This window comes from Rosa rugosa, chromosome 6, assembly GCF_958449725.1.
Source record: "Rosa rugosa chromosome 6, drRosRugo1.1, whole genome shotgun sequence".
Classification (NCBI taxonomy): Eukaryota; Viridiplantae; Streptophyta; class Magnoliopsida; order Rosales; family Rosaceae; genus Rosa; species Rosa rugosa.
In genome coordinates, this window is record NC_084825.1 from 25814109 (window position 1) to 25834025 (window position 19917).

A 19917-nucleotide genomic window follows, 5' to 3' on the forward strand; every position below is an offset into this window, starting at 1 on the left:
CGTGTTCAAGACTGGCAGGAGACTATCTTACCACCAGAAAGCAATTCTGGATAATCTCCTATTTGCCTTTCAGGAAAGAAGCAGTGGTCTGATGTTTCCAGCTCTCTTTGCACTATCTGAAGAACTCTATGAAAATGCTAGACCACAGTTTGAAGAACTTCATACACAGCAGAGTGCTGTTCGAAAAGAAAAAATTCACTTCCTTGAAGATCCAGAAAGTGCTAGAGTTCCTATCATAGCACTAAAAGAATCAGATTGGTTTGAATTCCATACTTTGATAGGAAGTCACAATTCTGAGGCATGTATTCCTCCAACCCTCTTCATCATTGCAGGACCTTATGTTGGAAGATACTTAGTCAATGTTCAGAGTGAGCATCCTCAAGAACACAAGCTTTGGCTTGTTGAAAATGGTTTTGTCCATAATCTGTGGACTAAAACAAATGATGATCTCAAAGGCATGCCCCCCATTATTGTCAACACAGTCAAAAATATCAGAAAAAATGACTGTACCCTAAGACTGAAGTTCAGATCCACTCCACCAGAATGGATTCAGAAAACAAATGGTGAAGTTGAATATATTTCTCCTTATCACTATGTGAGGATTATTCAACGAATATATCTTCAGCCTGCCTGCGTTGGATACAATAGCCAGCCAAATTCAAGCATTCCATGGATGAAGGCCATGTCTCTAGAATATATCAAAAAGATCATCTCTGAGGATACAAAAAATACTTTCCTGGCAGTAGGAGAAAAAACAATTATCACTGCTTATGATCATCCTGACGTTGTCAGCAGTGACCTCTTCCTATCTCTCACAAGAAAGGAGATAGACTCGACACTGGCATGCTTACAGTGGGTTGAAAGGCTTGAAATAGACAACCACTACAAGATGTATGTTGATACAGATGTCGAAGACAATGCAACAAATGCTCGTATGGCCCAGGCAGATAACAACTTGTTTGTCCTTGGTCACAATTCAGAAACAAACGAGAACATGTGAAGCAGCAGGTGTAGAAAGCACCGAAAGTACTTTTGGACTTTTCCCAAAAGTTGCTTTTGCTTTAAGACAGGTGAAAAACATTTCACCTAAAGGAATCTGTTTTTCCCCGTCCGACCTCCACCAGCAGGAGCACTCAGGAAAGCAAAAAATCACGGAGTTGTTCTGTACATTTTTATGTTTTGAATTTCGGTTTGAGTTCCGCTCTCTATATAAGGAGTTTTAGTTTCAGTTGTAAGGCATTCGAAAAAAAAGATCGACTATCAGATAAAATAGTTTAAGAAACTTGAGCAGAAGAGTCTTTTCTCAAGAAGAATGCCATAGTAGCAGTGTGCTCTTCCCTTCCTGTTTAGTGTGAAGTAGCGTGCTTTCATTACAAGTAAGTATCTGTAATCATTCTCATGGATAGCTAAACAGCTTTTTAGCTGTTTACCTGAGAATGAGGCTCTGAATTCTTAGCTTGTAATTATGTTTGAATAACTAATTTCAGATTGCTCATCCACTTCGTCAAGTACTTTAAATTTTAGTTTATCTTGTTTATATCTAAGTTTAGCCTAATTCATGTACTTCCTTTTAGTCCGGATTTTCAGTTTCTAAAGAAAATTTGCCTCAGCTTAGAATAGAAACAAGCAGCAGTGATTCCGCCTGTTAAAGTAACCGTTAGGTGAAAAACTTGGGCATGTTGAAGGCTAGTTTTGTTTTTCTCAAAAGTTTGAACAGATTTTCCTAAGAAAAAGTGAATTTTGATCCAAAAGTCAGCATAGGATATACTAGGGACTACTTTATAAATGACTACCCTTATGAGTCTTTTCCCCAAAAGTTTGTGTAAATGGGCAAAATACAACGTTGATGGATTGATTGGGCAAAATACCATGTGCTTTTGGGCAAACGGGCACAACCCCAAAGGAAAAATAAGAGAGAGAAAAAGGAAGAAAGTGGCTGCGTGCGTCAGATTGGCGGATGTGTGCTGACGTCATCACGACAACATTAACATATTCAGATTTTTTAGATTCAGCATATATTATCAAGGGAAGATTCTGCTCTCTTGATGTGGCTGACTGCGGTTGATTTGTATTGCCTATTTCATCTTTTTTTCGGAATACTTAATTTTGCACTATTTTATTTCGTTTCCGCAACTCTGCTTATTTACTACAAAGTAAATAAAAATAAATTAATTAATATGTAATTAACTTGAAGATTAGCTCATTTCTAGTATTTGAAATTGAAGGAATGGATGGATTTCAAAACTTTTTAATTAGTGCGGAATAAGTTTAACAATTAAACTACTAACTAAACATAAAATCCATTCCTTTAACCCATGATCTTGGCTTATTGTGATATGTATATAAACAAAGCATGCATAGTAAGGAAGAACAAAGAGGGAGTTTATGTTCTACTCACCCTTGGAGCGTGATTTTAATCTGATCCAAGTGAACCACCAAAGTTCCTCTCCTTGATCTCTCCTTGTGTGTGTTTTCTCCACCTTGAAGCACCTTGAATTAAGAACTCCTTCTTATACTCCTTCTTGTGCTTGTAATCTCCTCCTTGATGTAACAAGTAAAGCCACAAAAATATATGGCCTCTAAGGATCTTCACCAAGTGAATCAAGAGATGAAGAAAGATGAAAGAAAAGAAGAAATTATGCAAGTGTTCTTCTTTCCTTTAATTTCTGAAAAATGGACCAAGAGAGAACTCTCTTTCTCTCTCTCTAATCTGAAAATAATAGTGTGGAGACACTCACATTTCTTTGTCCATGCTTTCCCTTTTATATAATAGGAAATAACTCCAATTACTAAAAGAAAAATATTGACTTTCATAAAGCCAATATTTTGGCTGGTCCATACATGTTATTGGGCACTAAAAATGTGTCTTGGGCTTTCATTTAAATCTCATTTAGTGAAGCCCAAGTCCACACCAAAAAACCCGACAATCGTTTAGGCCCAATAGGTTCGGTTTTACCCGAAAATCCTAATTATGTTCAAATAATAAATCTAATTAATTATTTGCTCATAACCAACTCTTGTTTAATCTTCTTCATATACTATCTCAAGGATCCACTTATATGGTGTGCGATCTCTTAGGTTCTAATTAACAAGGCAGTGAAGTTTATAGAAACCATTCTATTTTGTTTACGAATCAAAAACTCCATTTTTGATTCTCCCTTGTTATTAGGATAATAAATGTTTATTAATCCTCGGGGACTTCACAAGTCATGAGTGATGTCTTGCAACATATCATGACTACCCTAGTTAATGTAGAATGACAAAGAACCTATTCAATTGGAATTACAATACAATACGGTCCTTCTCTAACACGATGTTCTAAATCACATCATCGGGGTATGGAATTGATATGTCAATCCCCTAATGTGATTTTCATTCTTATGTGATTCTTAGAATGTGATTAAAAAACTCCTTTTTAAATCTCATTCAATGCTTTGGCCAAAGACTCATTGAATCACATCTTTGAACATACACCTTATTTACTTAAGGATAGAGATTCCTTGTTGTACACTCACATGTCTCCATGACCGAATTGATTATACCAATGAATGCATCTATTATATCCATTAAGGGACACAATATTATTGCATCATCAAGTGATAATCCATTCACTCATAAGACAACTATGGTGTCTCAGGTCAAAGGACTAATTTGTATTATTGCAATTTAGAGTTCAAGTTTGACATGTAAGTAAGACTCCATACAAGAACTCTAATGATCGCGTTCAGTGTACTCTTTAAGTTAAGAGCACCCACATACTTGTATTAGTGTCTCTACACAAATGACAAGAGACATATCATCCTCCATATTGAGCATACATAGTATGTGCTAGTCTTTCCGGATTATCAATGTCCAAGTGATAATCCTATGACTATGAACCTTTTAGGATAAGAGTGTGAAAGAGTAAAGGTCTCACACATCTAACTCTTTAGATTACTTTCTCTTTAACTCATATTTCTTGGACCTTGTTCAATCAAATATTAAATATAAGCAATGAACAATAAACTTGCCCTTTTGATTAATAATAATTACAATAATAATTATATCAAAATGATTGTTTTAGGACACAATTCCTTCAGAAATATGATTACATGTATAGAATTGCATGTAATTAGAGAGTTTATTACACAACAAATTCACCATCTGCCAAATTCAAAATATGAAATCATATAAATTTTGTTTTGTAGGACAAGAGTTTCTTATCGATTTTACTTGATTCACAAAAGCCATACCAACACGGACCGCCACTATATTTATGACCCTTTATTTGGTTCTTACATCTCCTTTTGGAGCACAAGGTGGCGACAAGAATTTGCAAATGAAATTTATTTTTTAATAAATTTCTTTTGTGGCAGATGCTTTGGCGGTTTGGCCAACCTAGGTCATGGATCTAGTGATCGAAGAGAAAATTTGGGAGAATGCTTATCCATTTCAAGCGACAAAAGAGTTGTTATTTCACTTAGGGTTAGGAAGCCCCAGAGGCACTTGTATTCAATCCCTCTTTTGTATTTTCTTATAACAAAAAAAACCTTTATATAAAATTATTTATAAAATTAGTCTGCAATCACATGTTCTGCATGTGTAAGAAAAATTTTCTATTATAATTTTTCTTAAAAATTATTTTAAAAAATACAAAAAAAAAAAAAGTTAATGTCCATATAGTGGGTAGTTATTTGCACATAAAATGGATTCAGAGAGTACTTTCAGGTGGGTAGTTTTTCCAACGTACTTATCTGTTTCACCATTTTTCTTTTCTTATTATGATTTTTTTTTTGTAGTCATCGTAAATAGCCATTATCCAGCGGGTCATCACACAGATTTCGCCGGTCATCACACAGATAGCAATCATCTCAAAGATTCATCACACTGATTTCAACGATTCATTACACAAATATTCCTACACAAGCTTTACATGGCAATCATCACAAAGATTCATCACACTGATTTCCACGATTCATTACAAAAATATTCCTACACAAGCTTTAGATGGCAATCATCACAAAGATTCATCACACTGATTTCAACGATTCATTACACAAATATTCCTACACAAAGCTACCATATCTTAAATCACCAATTAAGATGGTCGTACTAGACCCATGGTATCTCAACAATTGCACCAATACATATATATTTCACGTAAATATATATATACGTAGTCATTCACTCAGGAATGCCACTAATACCAACTATAGTCATAGTTAACCTAATAACTCCAAGACAATAGGGTAATCTTGCTCATAACGAATATCAATCATGCTCATAACGAATATCGTGAGATTTACTCACCTCAGAATCCCGCTGCGTCTTCATACATTAACCAAAGCAAGCACAATCGCCGAAATCCGTTCAACAAGTCCAACAAGCACCTGAACACATAGGGTCTTGATTCACTGCACGAATCACAAAGTGACTAAAGTTCGAAACCCTCATTTTGAACTAAAATCCCCATAAGTAACGCCAATTGAGGCGAAACCTCACCCAAGACCTCCCTAAGTCACCAGAACACTTCTACGATCGATGTGACAAAACCACAAGTCGATCGGATAGTCGGATCCTCACGGATCAATAACCGAAACTATCGAAACCGCAAAAACCCTAACATGCTCATACGATCTCCAAAAATGAAGTGTTGTATATCGAAATGCTCGTATCGACGAGTAGATCAAAATCAGGGACAAAAACTATCCCTGAGCCGGAAAACACCACCACAGTGGTGGCGCCGCCGCCGACCCAAAGTCATAATTTGGCCAAACTTCCAACACAAAAGTTCATCATCTCAACTCCAATTACAACTTTCATAACTACACCAAAGTCCAATTATAAACCAATCAGTCGAATTTTACCTTAGAACAAATCGGGCCGATTGAAACCCTAGAATTTCAAATCCAAAATTCAACCTCCACACTTTGAATCGATGCAAGCCACCTTGGGGAGAAGCATCTACGTCCTCTGGGCTCCAAAAGCCCTTAAGAATCACCGGCAAAGGTGGCCGGAATCTCCAATTCCGACGAAGGCGATTTCATCCTCGTCGCGGCTCCTTCTCGGCCTTGCAGCGGCCACCACAGCTCGAATCGTGAAGAATCACTTCCACAGACGTGTAGAGGAGGATGAGGCGAAGAGAACCCACTTTGAATCGCGTCCAGAGGCGGCCGGACGAGGAAGAACGACGCCAGCGAAGGGAGAAAGGCGACGCGGGCTCGGGGAGAGAGAAAGAGAAACATGTTTCCCAAAATGGAAATCTAATATTTTTCCGGAAACTCCTCTATTTAACCAAGATGGAAACTTTTTCTAATTGCCATAACTTCCTCATATGAACTCCGATTTCCGTGTTCTTCATGTCCACGAACTCGTATCGACGCGCTCTACGACTTTCGTGAAGGAAGTTTTCAGAGAAACCCAACGAATAAAAAGTCAACCTTTGCACCCCCCCCCCCCTAAAACCATATTATTCGAATAAAAATTCGTCCGAAACACTTCCGCTCCGTCCACGAGCCACGAAACCGTCCAATAACCACAATTTAGATTCTGGAAAATCCTTGGAAAATAATGACGAATTTCTGGGGCACTACAAAAATAATGAAAGAATGAGTGAATATGAAATCGTAACAAGGGGGGTTTTAGGTTTTGTAACACAGAAAATTAAAGTAAAACATAAAAACAATGCGAGATTTACAATGATATGAATGAAGATGTTAGAGATTCGGAAATCCACCACCAAGACATGCTCAAGACAAATTTGTTATCCTAGTTTCAATTACTAAGTCATGAAAAGGTTTCAATCAAGAACAAACTGTGAACGCACTGCATAAGTTCTTATTACTTCCCTAGATTACTTAAGCAAGATGAACGCACCATTACTAAGCCTTTAGAATAAAGAATCAAGGTATAGAACGCTATCCTATCAACAATTTATTCTAAGCATTAATCACATGTGGAAGTTTGAAATAAACAAGTATGCAAAACTAGTGTGGAACGCCTACCTAGCATGCAATCCTTTTTATTTGGTTTCACCTATTATCCTATAGGTTTTACTACCATTGAAATAAGCATTATTAACCGTTTAGGAGATTAAGATACCTATTTCTAGCCCCACTCACATGATCATAATATTTTATGTGCGCATTCATAAAACATAAACATGCAAGTGTTATCTGTAAACCAAAACCAAATAAACAAATTCACAACAAAGTAGTTTCAAAACTAAGAATCAAAATATTGTCAAAAACATGTCTTAGGGCTTCAAACCTCGCCCCTAACAAAAGTAATTTAGTTATACATTGTAGCAAAATAACTTAGTATAATAAAATAGGGAAAAAAAAAAAAAAAAGATGGTGGCGGAGGAACAAGAAAGAGAGGTAGAAGAGAAGGTGGAGGCTGCGGTCCTTTTCATTGTGTTGCAGAGGCTCTTTATATAGGGGATACACAACCCTAGTTTCCTTATTCAACTTTGCTTGTAATTTGCTTGAAGTTTCCTTCGATTGATGCACAATTTAATTACTTTCAAGCCAATAAAATAATTCCATGTCATCAAGATTGAGTCATCATCTCCAATTCGTATCCAAATATGATTGGGGAAGCCTTTGGATGTCATAAACTCTAGAATCTTCATGTAAATATAAATTCCCGTCAAAAACCAGATTCACGCGCAACTTGACCTTCCTGTACTAAATCGGCCATAACTTCTTCTAGAAAAATGATATCGAGGAACCGTAAAAAACTGTGGAAACTAGACATCCCAATATAAAGATCATTATCTGGTTCGTTCTGAGCTGTTCTCAGTGTTCTGTCGAAATTGACTGATTTGCACAGGCAGATTTCCTGATTTCACCTTTCGTGCGTCTTTTCTCCTTTACTCCACAAGAATCCAAAAACAATAAAACAAACATTAATACTTTTTATGAAGAGAAACAGCGTGAAAAAATGCAAGGAAATATTAATATAAATATCGCACATTATGCTCCTATCACCTCGTCGTTGTTATGTCAGGGACGAAGAGAAGCCTTCGCCTCGTCGACACCAAGGTCCGGGATGAAGGGAAGTCTCTGCCTCCGGCTTGTCGTCGCCAAGTCAGTTACGAATTGAACATTCTCAATCATTTCTGGTTAGCTCCCGCTCTAGTCCGCATTCATTAGTGAGTCAAAATCATCTACGGAATTTTTCATCACCAACAGGGTGCAGTGTTAACACATGCATCGTTGCATGCATCCATGTATTTTCAGTCATTTATTCCTTGATACATATAAAATCATATGCTTGAATAAGACATTGGGCATCAATCTTCCCTCAATTTTTTTTTTTTATCAGATAAACAACTCAAATGCTACAACTAGTCTTTCGTGATTCGAACTCAGAACCTCCCACTTACAAAGGGGAGACTATGCCACTAGACCAAATGGTACTAGGCTCAATTTTTCTTTTAGTTTATTTAACATTATTTATTTATTTTTATTTGATTGATTTGTTTAAGGGCTTCGCAACTGTTGATGCAAAATTTGGGATGAAATTGGAAATTCCTTATGGAGTAATAGAGAATGAGGTGAGAGCCACCGACACTTATTTGCTTATGTTCTTTACTTGGATGATTGTATGCCAAAATGTTATGTGTACGTTTGCTTTGTTCCCATGATGTGCCACAAGGAGCGTGGCCTCAATAATGAAAGCTATATGAGGATTTCACTTGCTTCGATCCGGTGATTTAGTAGAAATGAATTGTAATTTACCAGAATTTAAGGATGCCTCCTCTTTCAAATGGTTTTGTCAATAATATTTTTGGTCCACCTGGGTACTCATGGGCACACCTGAAACTTGGTATCATAAATGAATTTTTTTTATACAATTATTTTTTTCCTATCGGGTCAAATTATGAACACTTTGATGGATGGTTTCTTTTGTTCAAATTCTGATTACGAGAAGCATTCACTGATACTGTAAAGACCAAAACGAGATAAACCCAGATGACATTTTGATCAATATTTAGGTTTGTGAACAAAACTGGAACATAGTCAATATTATATTTTGGTGTGATAAAATAATGCTCTTGTAGCTTTCATTGTTTTTTTTTTTTTTCCCTTCAAATCTCTGCTATTCCTTTTTATATTACTCGATCATATAGTTTTCTGACTTTTCTCTACTTTACCCTATATTCACCAGTCAATCACATAGTACAAATGGTCTGATATAAAAAAATATTATGTTTGCATCACAATGTTTTATAACTTGCAGTTCACTTGTCATGACATTTTCCTTGTTAAATCATGAGATTCCAGTTTATTGAAATAGTCAACCCAACTATTTCCATGTTGCATCAAGTCAAGTCCGAATGCTAGCTGATTCGTTAATCAATTGTCTGTAGTGACTGTGTTGCCCCTAAAATGTGTCAAATGCGGACGTATGTTTGAATATGTGAATTTTTTAAGAACATAGGTAGACTATAGGAACTGGAATCCAATTGTTCCGATCTTTTTCCTCTAGGCTGGCCGTATCCAGGAAACTTCAACTTTTTGACTCTCTGATTAAGTAATATCAGTTTCTTTCTCAGCACGGAAGTGATTACTATACATTGAAATCTAGTTGTTCATGGCTTAGAGATACACTTGTAGCTTAATGAGATTTGAGTTGATGCAAATTGTTGCAATGCTTAGATTAGTTTTTCTGCTTCTTTTTTTTCATATTAACAGAGATTGCTTGTAACAGTGGTGCTCAGTTGATAGGATGCCTAGACACGGAAAGAGAAGCTCTTATTGACTTCAAGAATGGTCTCCAAGATCCTGAAAACCGGCTGTCTTCATGGAAAGGAACCAACTGCTGCCGATGGTGGGGGATAAGCTGTGATAATACAACTGGAGCTATTATTGCAGTTGATCTCCAAAACCCACATCCACTGCATCCATTTGAAGATTCTGCTTCTTCTGGCAGGTACGGATTATTTTGGAACCTTAGTGGTGAAATTAGACCTTCCCTGAAGCTGCTGAAGTCCTTGAAACATTTAGACTTGAGCTTCAATACCTTCAATGGCATTTCAATTCCTAAATTCTTTGGATCCTTGAAAAATTTGCAGTATCTAAACCTGTCGAATGCAGGATTTAGTGGTGCAATTCCAACAAGTTTAGGAAACCTCTCTAGCTTGCAGTATCTTGATTTTGCATCCAACTTTATTTATGGTGATAACCTCGAATGGGCGACTGGTGTTGCCTCTTTGGAATATCTCAATATGAATGGAGTTGATCTTTCAATGGTAGGATCAAACTGGATTCAGAAGCTTAATAAACTATCATCCTTAACTGAGTTGCATCTATCTAATTGTCAGTTAGCTGGATTTATTCCATCTATCTCTATGATCAATTTTACTTCACTTGCTGTAATAGAGCTTGATGGTAACAGCTTCAGTTCAGTAATACCTACTTGGATTGTCAATATGAGCAACCTTGTTACTGTCAGTATTAGCGACTGTGGCTTGTATGGAAGGATTCCACTTGGTTTTGGTGAACTACCAGGTTTGAAGTTCCTAGATCTTTCTTTGAATAATAACCTAACAGCAAGTTGCTCTCAACTTTTCGGACAAAGATGGCCAAAGTTAGAAGTTATTGCTCTAGCTTCAAATAAACTACATGGTAAACTTCCTTTTTCCATTGGCAATATCACAACTCTCACCTATTTTGATCTATTTGATAACAAGGTCGAGGGTGGGATTCCAAGCTCCATCGGCTGACTTTGCAACCTGAAGTTTTTCCGCCTAATGGGTAATAACCTTACAGGAGCTTTACCCGAAGTTCTGTTGGCTGACTACTGCACTTCTAGGACTCCACTACCTAAACTGCAGTCCTTGCAGTTGGCACACAATCAGTTGGTTGGCAAACTGCCAGAATGGTTGGGTCAACTAGAGAATCTTGTTGAACTAAGTCTATCCAGTAACTCACTCTATGGTCCCATCCCGGATTCATTAGGATCATACAATAAACTAAATGGAACTGTCCCAGATAGTTTAGGAAAACTGTCCCAGTTGTCTGTCTTTGACGTATCTTTCAATCAGTTGACAGGTATAGTAACCGAAGCACACTTTTCGGAGCTCAGTAAGTTAAAAATCTTACTTCTGTCTTCCAATTCCTTGGTATTAAATGTCAGTTCAAACTGGATGCCTCCTTTTCAGATACGGAATCTTGATTTGGGCTCATGCCATTTGGGTCCTTCATTTCCTTCCTGGTTGAGATCACAAAAGGAGGTCCGGTATCTTGATTTCTCAGAATCTAGCATTTCAGGTTCCATTCCCAACTGGTTTTGGGAAGTTTCATCTAACCTCTCGCTGTTAAATATTTCATTTAACCAGTTAGAAGGTCAACTCCCAAATCCATTAAACATTGCTCCTTATGCAGACATTGATTTCAGCTCCAACTTATTCCAAGGACCACTTCCTCTTCCAGTTGTTAATGTTGAGTTACTAGATTTATCCAACAATACATTTTCAGGTCCTATCCCGAACAACATTGGTGAAATCACACCAAGCTTGATATTCATGTCTCTTTCAGGAAACCAACTTATGGGAGAAATCCCTGCTTCTATAGGCAAAATGCTGGATCTTGGAGCCATTGATCTTTCAAATAATATATTAAGTGGAAGCATTCTGCCTAGTATTGGGAACTTTTCTTTTCTAAAGGTTCTAGACTTTAGTAAGAACAATCTCTCTGGGAGTATTCCCAACTCGTTAGGTCAGTTGAAGCTGCTCCAAACACTGCACCTAAGCGACAACAAACTCTCCGGAGAGTTCCCTCAAGCTTTGCAGAATTTGTCAAGTTTGGAAACACTGGATCTTGGAAATAACAGCCTAACAGGAACTATCCCACTATGGATTGGCGAAAGGTTTGGAAATCTGAAAATTCTAAGGTTGAGGTCAAATGCCTTTTCTGGCAAACTTCCTTCTCTTCTATCAAATTTGAGTTCACTATAGGTTCTGGACCTTGGAGAAAATCAACTGAACGGGAGCATTCCATCTAGTTTTGGAGATTTCAAAGCTATGTCCCAAGTGCAAAACATAAAAAGTTATCGATTCTATGGGATGTACAGGGGAATTTATTATGAAGAAAGCTTGGTTCTTAACTGGAAAGGCTCGCCTCAAAAATTTAACAAGTCCCTCTCCCTTGTAAACAGCATAGACCTTTCAGGAAATCAACTGAGTGGAGATCTTCCAGAAGAGATAACTGAACTTTCAGGTTTGGTTGTCCTGAATATATCCAGAAACCATATACGTGGTCACATTCCAGTAAGCATTTCCAAGTTGCAACAGTTGCAATCACTTGATCTTTCTAATAATAGGCTCTCAGGTCCAGTTCCTCAAAGTCTGTCTTCACTATCATTTCTGGGGTATCTGAATATGTCGAACAATGACTTCTCCGGCATGATCCCTTACACAGGTCATACGACAACTTTCGAAGCATCTTCTTTTGCTGGAAATCCAGGTCTTTGTGGTGCTCCTCTCGCTGTAAGGTGTCCAAGTACTGCTCCAGAAAAGACTCCGGGTGGTGATGATGATGATGACAACTTTATTGACAAATGGTTTTATTTGAGTGTTGGATTGGGATTTGCAGCAGGTATTTTGGTGCCATTCTTCATTTTAGCAACGAAAAAGTCCTGGAGTTATGCTTATTTCTGTTTCATAGATGAAGTTTTGGAGAGGATATCATGCTTGAAAAATTGAAGAGCAGTACATCACAGAACTTGCCATTGTCACCTGCATTGTATTTCCATCTTTGTCATTTGTGTGTGTGAATTTTCTGATTTCGCTACTATCTGTAGATTTCATATTTCAACATTGTTGTCATGTTTGATCTAGTAAATAAAAAGTGAGGAGCCAGAGTTGGTTTCCTATCACTATATTTCCTTTGCTTTGCTACATTTCCTTGGACCATATAAAAAAGTTCCAAATGTCTACCAGCTGTAGACTAAAAAGCGAAAGATACTCTTATTTGCAAGACATTAGTAGATTATCAAGGATCAACTCTCTTCTATTGCTAGTGTTTCCCTATAACATCATGGTTGTCAAGGTAACAAGGTTGCCATCTTTTAACTAGATTAGAGATGATTTCTATTCTGTTGTGTCTATCTGTGTTTTAGGCATGTTTCAGATCCTGATCATGTTCAGGTACGTTGCTTATGTTTCAGCATGGAAGTGATTTGAATCAAAGCCTAATTCATCATGAAATCATCAAATACCACAAGCACACAAGCATAATAGTGACCATCGAGGAACACCTAAAGATGTATAATATTGCATGTCTTAAGTACGCAACAATATAGGGAGATAGAAATGATGAATTATACAACAGCATGCACTATATAGTAGCTAGATTTTTTTTTTTTTTTTCTCTCTAAACAGATAGAACATCAAAGCAGGGAGAAAGCTTCATAACAATATACATGCCGGTGTCTACTTGCAGGTTTGATTGTCTTATCAAGTAAACATATGAACAGATCGAGTATCGATCATTTCAGTCCACTTAGACGTACGAACTGATCTCATGACTAGAGTTTAAAGGAGGCTGATGAGGATTTGCTTTGTTGCTGCTCGTCTTCTTGATTTTGGGGTAGATTAGGCGCCTCAACTTCTTTACAAGCCAAACCAGAAGTCGAATAGCGTGATATAAAGCGGCCAGTATAAGCAATATTAATGGAAAATAAAGGAATGAGGCACAACCACTAACCATATCAGTCATAATATCTTCATGATTAACACTTTTGAGTATTACCATCTTGGCACCTTCATTGAAGGTCAGCGTCAAGAATGTGAGAGTGAGACACACCACCATTGACAAGAGCCAAACAAGCACCCTATTAGGGAGAGGAAATCCACTTATAAGCAAAAGAGTGATGCTCAAAGATAAAAGGAAGCAGGCGATATTGAAAGTCTGGAATCTGGTGAAGTAATCTGGATGCATGTAGCTTGATACTGCAGTTCCGGCAACACAAGGGTTTGTTACATTGCAAACAGGTACTCCATCAAAAGTCGTATTGGTGTTCATTTCTTGCCAAAGCCCACCTGGTGGGTTAATTGCAGCTTGGAATGTCATTGTTGAGATCATGGTAGCCACAACCATCAGCATGCCGCGTTTCTCTTCCACCCAATTCTCACTCTGACTGCGTTTCTCATTCACCTTTTTTGCACTTTTCCTTCCCTTTTTTTCATCTTTCTTTGATTTGCTGGTTGGTAATGGTAGTAGTTGATCATTTTCATTCTTTCTATTTCTCATGATACCAGCACCCATCAAAACTCGTTGAATTTCCAAACTTACGAAGTCTCTTGGACTGTTTTCTAGCATGTTTAAAACCCTCCCATGTACAACATTTGCTTCTGCTTGCACAACAGGTAGCGAAAGCAAGTATTTTATGGTCTGCACAGACATGGACTTCCATGTTTAACTTTGTTTATTGTAGAAGCTTCAAAGAAATTCAAAATGACATCAAATAAAAAGTAAAAAATAAAAAAAGGACAATTATTAAATTTGAGCGTGCCTAAGGGGTTCCAAAACTGTTATAGTGGCAATGAGAGATTGTGATGTTTACCTAACTTCTATGTGCATGATTAAAAGTAATGAATCATCTTATTTTTACATTCATAATTAAACATGATTAAAAGTAATGATGAATCTCTTTTACACAGCCATATATGCATATATATTAGATTCAAGGACACAGATATATATATATAATGTTAACCAGAAAAGGAAAAGAAAAGCAAATTAAGATGGATACAACATATATACCTCAATTTGCCTTAGCATCACAGCTAATTCGAGGATGGTCATACCACCATCGCATCCAGCTCTAGCATTGAGGAGGTCTCTATTGTCTCCTACCTCTTCCACCAATAGCTTCAAGCATTCTAATTGGTTATAAGTAACACATAAGTGGAAAACCGTGTCTCCTCTATTAAGAACCCTCCACATGACTGATTCGGGTTTTGTGCGCATCAACTCAGCTAAGACCTCAGCGTGTCCTCTCATAGCGGCATAGTGAAGAGGGATTCTTCCATCCTGATCCCGAAACAAGCAAGCGTCGGGGTAGGCTTTCAGAAGAGCTTGAACAGTGTCCTTATGGCCCTCGGCAGATGCCAAGAGGAGCGGCGGGCGTCTCAAGGAGTCCCTCACGGTGGCAAGTCTCGAGTTATGAGTAAGAATAGCCTTGGTGAAATCAAGGTGGCCGAGCAGAGCTGAGATGTGGAGGGGAGTTTCACTGAAGTGAGTGAGTGAAACTTTGTTGAGGATGAGAGGGTCTTTCTGAATCAATCTTTTGAAAGATGATAATGAGCCTGCAACTGCTACCTCATAGAGTGCTCTTGTTGTATCGTCTTCATGGTGATCTTCTCTAATCTCCATCTCTCTCATCACTCTCTCCACTGATTCACTTGTTAACGAAATGGAAAGTATTGTACTTGAAACAAGCTAGAGCAGCCGATCGAGTGAGAAGGTGGAGTTATACATGGAACATGTGCGTCAAGGCTTTATTCTTTCAAGTCTTGTTAATTGGAACATGTTCGCAAGGAAAGCACTAGCTGATGCATGTTTGCACCCGTGTTGGAGAAGTGCGCATATGTATGTGGTTCAAAAAAGACAAGCTACTGATGACAGCCAAAGCAAGCAGCCAAACAATTCTGATCTGTGGAGAGAAGAGACTAGCAGTGACGTCCTTTCCATACATGTTTGTGGAGAGAATGATTAATTATGGTGGTGGTGGTGGTTCCGTGGTTGATGCCGACAGCACCACTACTCTTGGTGCTCGGTGAGAAAGATAGAGAGGAAGGAGGTGGCTGCGCGCGTGAAATGGGGGAATGGTATGATGACGTCATCATGACTTCATCAGGATTAATTCAGACATTCAGTTATTAAAATTTGGGTGGTGCTATTCACACACCCATTCAGTTATTACTTTAATTCAATTTATTTTTATAAATTACTCTAATTACCCTCCTTTATAAGTTTGATTATTTTCTTTTTTCTACTTGACAAGTCAATCATTAATCAATTATCATTTAAATTGCAAGGTTTGTCCTCATACGAGTAGGAGGGGTAAGACCCATAAATAAAAGCTTAACATTACGCTGAAAAAAACATTAGGCTTTGGAACATTATTTCCAATATGTAAAGTAGATCCTACGCAATAATATCTCAAATGTTGCAAAATAGCATCCAAAGAAAGTACAATAGCACTTCAGTCAAAAGATTGTTGTTACATAATGGCACTACGAATCTGCAACAAAACATAAACAAAAAGAGCACGATGTTAGTCAATGCAGAGTTTTATCATTCAGTAGTCACAAAAACTTTCTTTGATTACTTCCTCATCACTCAAAACTTAACTTCTTCGTGCAAAATCTAAAGATCATGGTCAAAATTTTGATGTAAGCAAAAAATTTGAATCATCAACCCTACATAAGATTTTAAGAACATTATCTAATGACCTAGAAAAAGAGTTTACCTCATTAAAATCGTCAACGTTCAGGAAGCAATAAAGGTGCTTCTTATTTTAGTTAATTATTTAGTTGCCCTGCAAAAATAAAGAAGACAAAACACGCAATGTCCTTGATTATTTCCTCATCACTCAAAACTTAACTTGTTCACGCTAAATCTAAAGAGAAATTAGGAAATTTGATACCAATTTGTCACACCCCAACCCGGCGTATGACTTAAGGAGTTCTCAAGCAAGAGATTTTTTTTTTTTATTTTTTTTTATTTTTATTTTTTATTTTTTTATTTTTTTATTTTTTTATGACTTTGTCAAGGGGAACCCAAAGGCTTCTTAGGCCTAAGATAAACCCCTTCGCGCGCATGTGAAATGCTCCAACTGTGCATTGCAGCACAGTGCCTGGCCACTTTGACAGCTTCGGGATTCGAACCTAGATTAGGGAGCACACCCAACTAGGCAAGAACCACTAGACCACTTGCAGTGGTTCAAGTTAGAATAAGACCAAATTTAACACAATTTAAAGTGGAACCTTAAGGTAGAAACAGTTCAGCTTTGGAGATTTACTAAAAATTCATTTGTGTAGCACTTGAAATTTTCCAGAATCAAAGTAAACACATTAAGGTAGAGCATGCTAAATATCATGCGGTTTGGAGTTTGGGAAGTAAGGCAAAACTTGAACACAAACTGACTTGCAAAATAAGGGTTTTGAAGTCCTTGTTTGCGGAAAAATAATGGTTTAGAATTTGACGATAATTGACTTGCAACATAAAAAAAATAATCAAAAATGCAAGAGACGGTAGTTAGTGTTGAAGGAAAATCGACTTAGTGTGCCTTATCAAACTAGGAGTAGTAATAGGAGAGAAGGTTCTAGAATTCCTAATCATAGATGGATTAGTATTCCTTGTAACATTAGAATATGTACTTTGTAATCCCTATATATAGGGCTCCTATTCTCAATAATATGTTGGACAATTCTCTCTACAATCTCTCTCAAAATCTTTTTTCCTTAAACACGTTATCAGCACGAGCTTTAACCAAAAACCAAAAACCCAAAAATCTTCTTCATCACCGCAGCTCCTAGCCCACGCTAGCCTCACCTGCGCGCCTGCCCCTGCAGCACCTACGCGCCACTGCACACGTATCCCTGCTGCCCCTGCAGCACCACTGCACGTCTGCTGCCCCTGCATCACCAACGCACACCAACTGCATCCTTCTCCTTTCCTGTGCACGTCCGTCTGCTTGCAAGCCCCGAAACGTCTAGTTCGGAACCTCAGATCAAAATCCTTTCTTCATAAAAGTTGTTCGTCTCTGTCTCTTCCATCTGACCTCCGAATTTCAGCCTTATCGGAGTTGTTTTGAGACCGGTACACCAATCGAAGTGCAAGCTGTTCAGAAGAGAATCTGTTCCGAATTTCATCAAGTAAGTTTTAAGTTAAAGTTGCCGCTTTTGAAATTTAATTTCCTCCTTTTTCTTCGGGGACTTGCAACCTCCCTTCTTCTACATCCCACCTTTCTTATAACGTGGGTTCGATTCTTGAGAAAGCGGAATCGTGGGGATTCACGCAATTAACGAACTAAGAGCGTTCGTAAGACTTCGGACTAAGAGCGTCCGTAAGCATCAATTTAACGAACTAAGAGCGTTCGTAAGCTACGGACTAAGAGCGTTCGTGAGCATAGATTTTGACCATTTAAACATCATTGTTTCGGTCTAATCCAAATATTCTTGGAAATCGATTTCTTGGTAGCATTAAGGCTCAGAAATCTTATATTAGTTTTCGTGGAAGCATTGACTCCGAAACTAATACGTTCTTGCTTTCCTTTCAGGATGTAAGACTTGAACTAGCTCGATTTTACTCCATTGGATTCTACGGGCACGGGATATTTATTTGCCTACAATCCAAGAGCCCTGTCCTAAAGGAACCGCTCAAGACTCACAAACTGAGATAGAAAATTCCAGGGCATTTACCCTGATGAAGCGCCACATGAAGATGGCCCTCCAGTTTGAGTACATGAATGAGGATAACGCTAACAACCTTTGAGTTGCGCCTAGTGAACGTTTTAGTAACATTCACAACTTTCCGAACATAGAAGCACGATGGAATAATATCTGCTTCACTATAACTTTGAAAGAGTTATGAAATATTGTTCGGAGGCTCTCTGCATCATATTATTTATGCATGCTTGTGGAAAAACACAAAATAACAAATTGATTGAGAAAACCCTAACATGACCATAGGAGTCATGACGTTGAGGGTATAGGGTTGGACACCATGGCGCCATTTTTGGCCATGATTGCACTATTCCAACGCCATTGGTTCTAGGGACCATATGTATTGTGTCAATACACCTCAATCAAGAGAGCATCCTCTTCATGGTATTTTATGGAGTACCTGATCAATGGTAATATATCGAGCTATAAAAGACTTTAAATCTGGCGATGAAGATAGAATGCCGCAGATTTTTATTTAGAATAGTCTTTTAATTTCCAAGAATTATGTAATGGCAATTATGCCTTAATCAATAAAATGATTTATTGGATTATCTCTTTCCCTCTAGGCGTACTCAATTAAGTATGATGTCTAGGAAAGTAATTGAGATTAGTGGTACTTAAGAGAGCTTTGCTCCACCGACATCTCTCTCTACTTCCCTGGTCATATTTAATTGGAATTACCGAACGAATTGAGTGACTACAATTTGTCTAATGTTTGATTTTACTTTGGATTAGATTATGGTCACGAAACTTTGATGTAATCATTGGCTATTATTAACAAAGTATCGATTTATTTTATCTCATGTCATGGACATATTTTTTCGAACTTTATTACTTCAAAGATATAAGAGCCAATGGTTTTCATGTGGAAACACATTGTGAGAATGGACAAGAGTTCCTTTGCATCACCTCTAATGACTACGGACATAAACGAGTATGAGAGAAACTTATGTGTCGATCTAGTGGGTTGTATGCAACCACTATTCGAGTAATTGAATCCAATCATGTTATATGATTTATGGGATTCTGACACATATAGGCTTTGGCATGACCGTCTGGGACACCCAGGTCGTGATATGATGATCCGTATATTAAAGACTTCACACGGACATCCATTCTTCAGAACGAAGAGAAGTAAAAACCAAAAATTGGTTCGAGGAGATGCACCTGCGCCTCACGGCGCCAAGACTGTGCAAGACCGGCCACTTAGGGCCGGCGCCGTCTACCCCCTACGGCAACAACATGGCATTAACGCCATGGATCATTATCTGACTCCTCCTTCTACTTCTAAAGTCAATTGTGACTAATGGCTAAACCAAAATCCTCATTGGTTGTCTCTAAAGCCCATCATTCGTTCTGCAAAGCCTGCTCTTTAGCAAAATTAGGATCGAGACCATCCTATGCAAAGGACACTAAAGAAAATATACCATTCTTGCAAAGAATCCAAGGTGATATTTGTGGACCTATTCAACCAT

General features: G+C 37.8%; 1 protein-coding gene and 1 pseudogene across 1 annotated transcript; one reads left to right on the forward strand and one right to left on the reverse strand.

The window, feature by feature from the left end:
• The first annotated feature begins 7982 nt into the window (after window positions 1–7982).
• On the forward strand, window positions 7983–12906 carry LOC133716480 (receptor-like protein EIX2; annotated as a pseudogene).
• Window positions 12907–13222: 316 nt separating this feature from the next.
• LOC133715280 (ankyrin repeat-containing protein NPR4-like) lies at window positions 13223–15851 on the reverse strand. Its single transcript, XM_062141717.1, has 2 exons — window positions 14754–15851; window positions 13223–14381 (listed from the first exon to the last, which is right to left on the reverse strand). The coding sequence occupies exons 1-2, from the start codon at window positions 15372–15374 to the stop codon at window positions 13491–13493; spliced, it is 1512 nt and encodes a 503-aa protein (XP_061997701.1). The 5' UTR covers window positions 15375–15851; the 3' UTR covers window positions 13223–13490.
• Window positions 15852–19917: the final 4066 nt, after the last annotated feature.

What these genes read in the sequence shown, in the direction of transcription:
- LOC133715280 (XM_062141717.1), bottom strand. Translation starts at nt 15,374, where the DNA reads ATGAGAGAGATGGAGATTAGAGAAGATCACCATGAAGACGATACAACA. An exon ending in TGATGCTAAGGCAAATTGAG is followed by an intron (nt 14,382 to 14,753) that starts GTATATATGTTG and finishes ATGTCTGTGCAG; the next exon opens with ACCATAAAATACTTGCTTTC.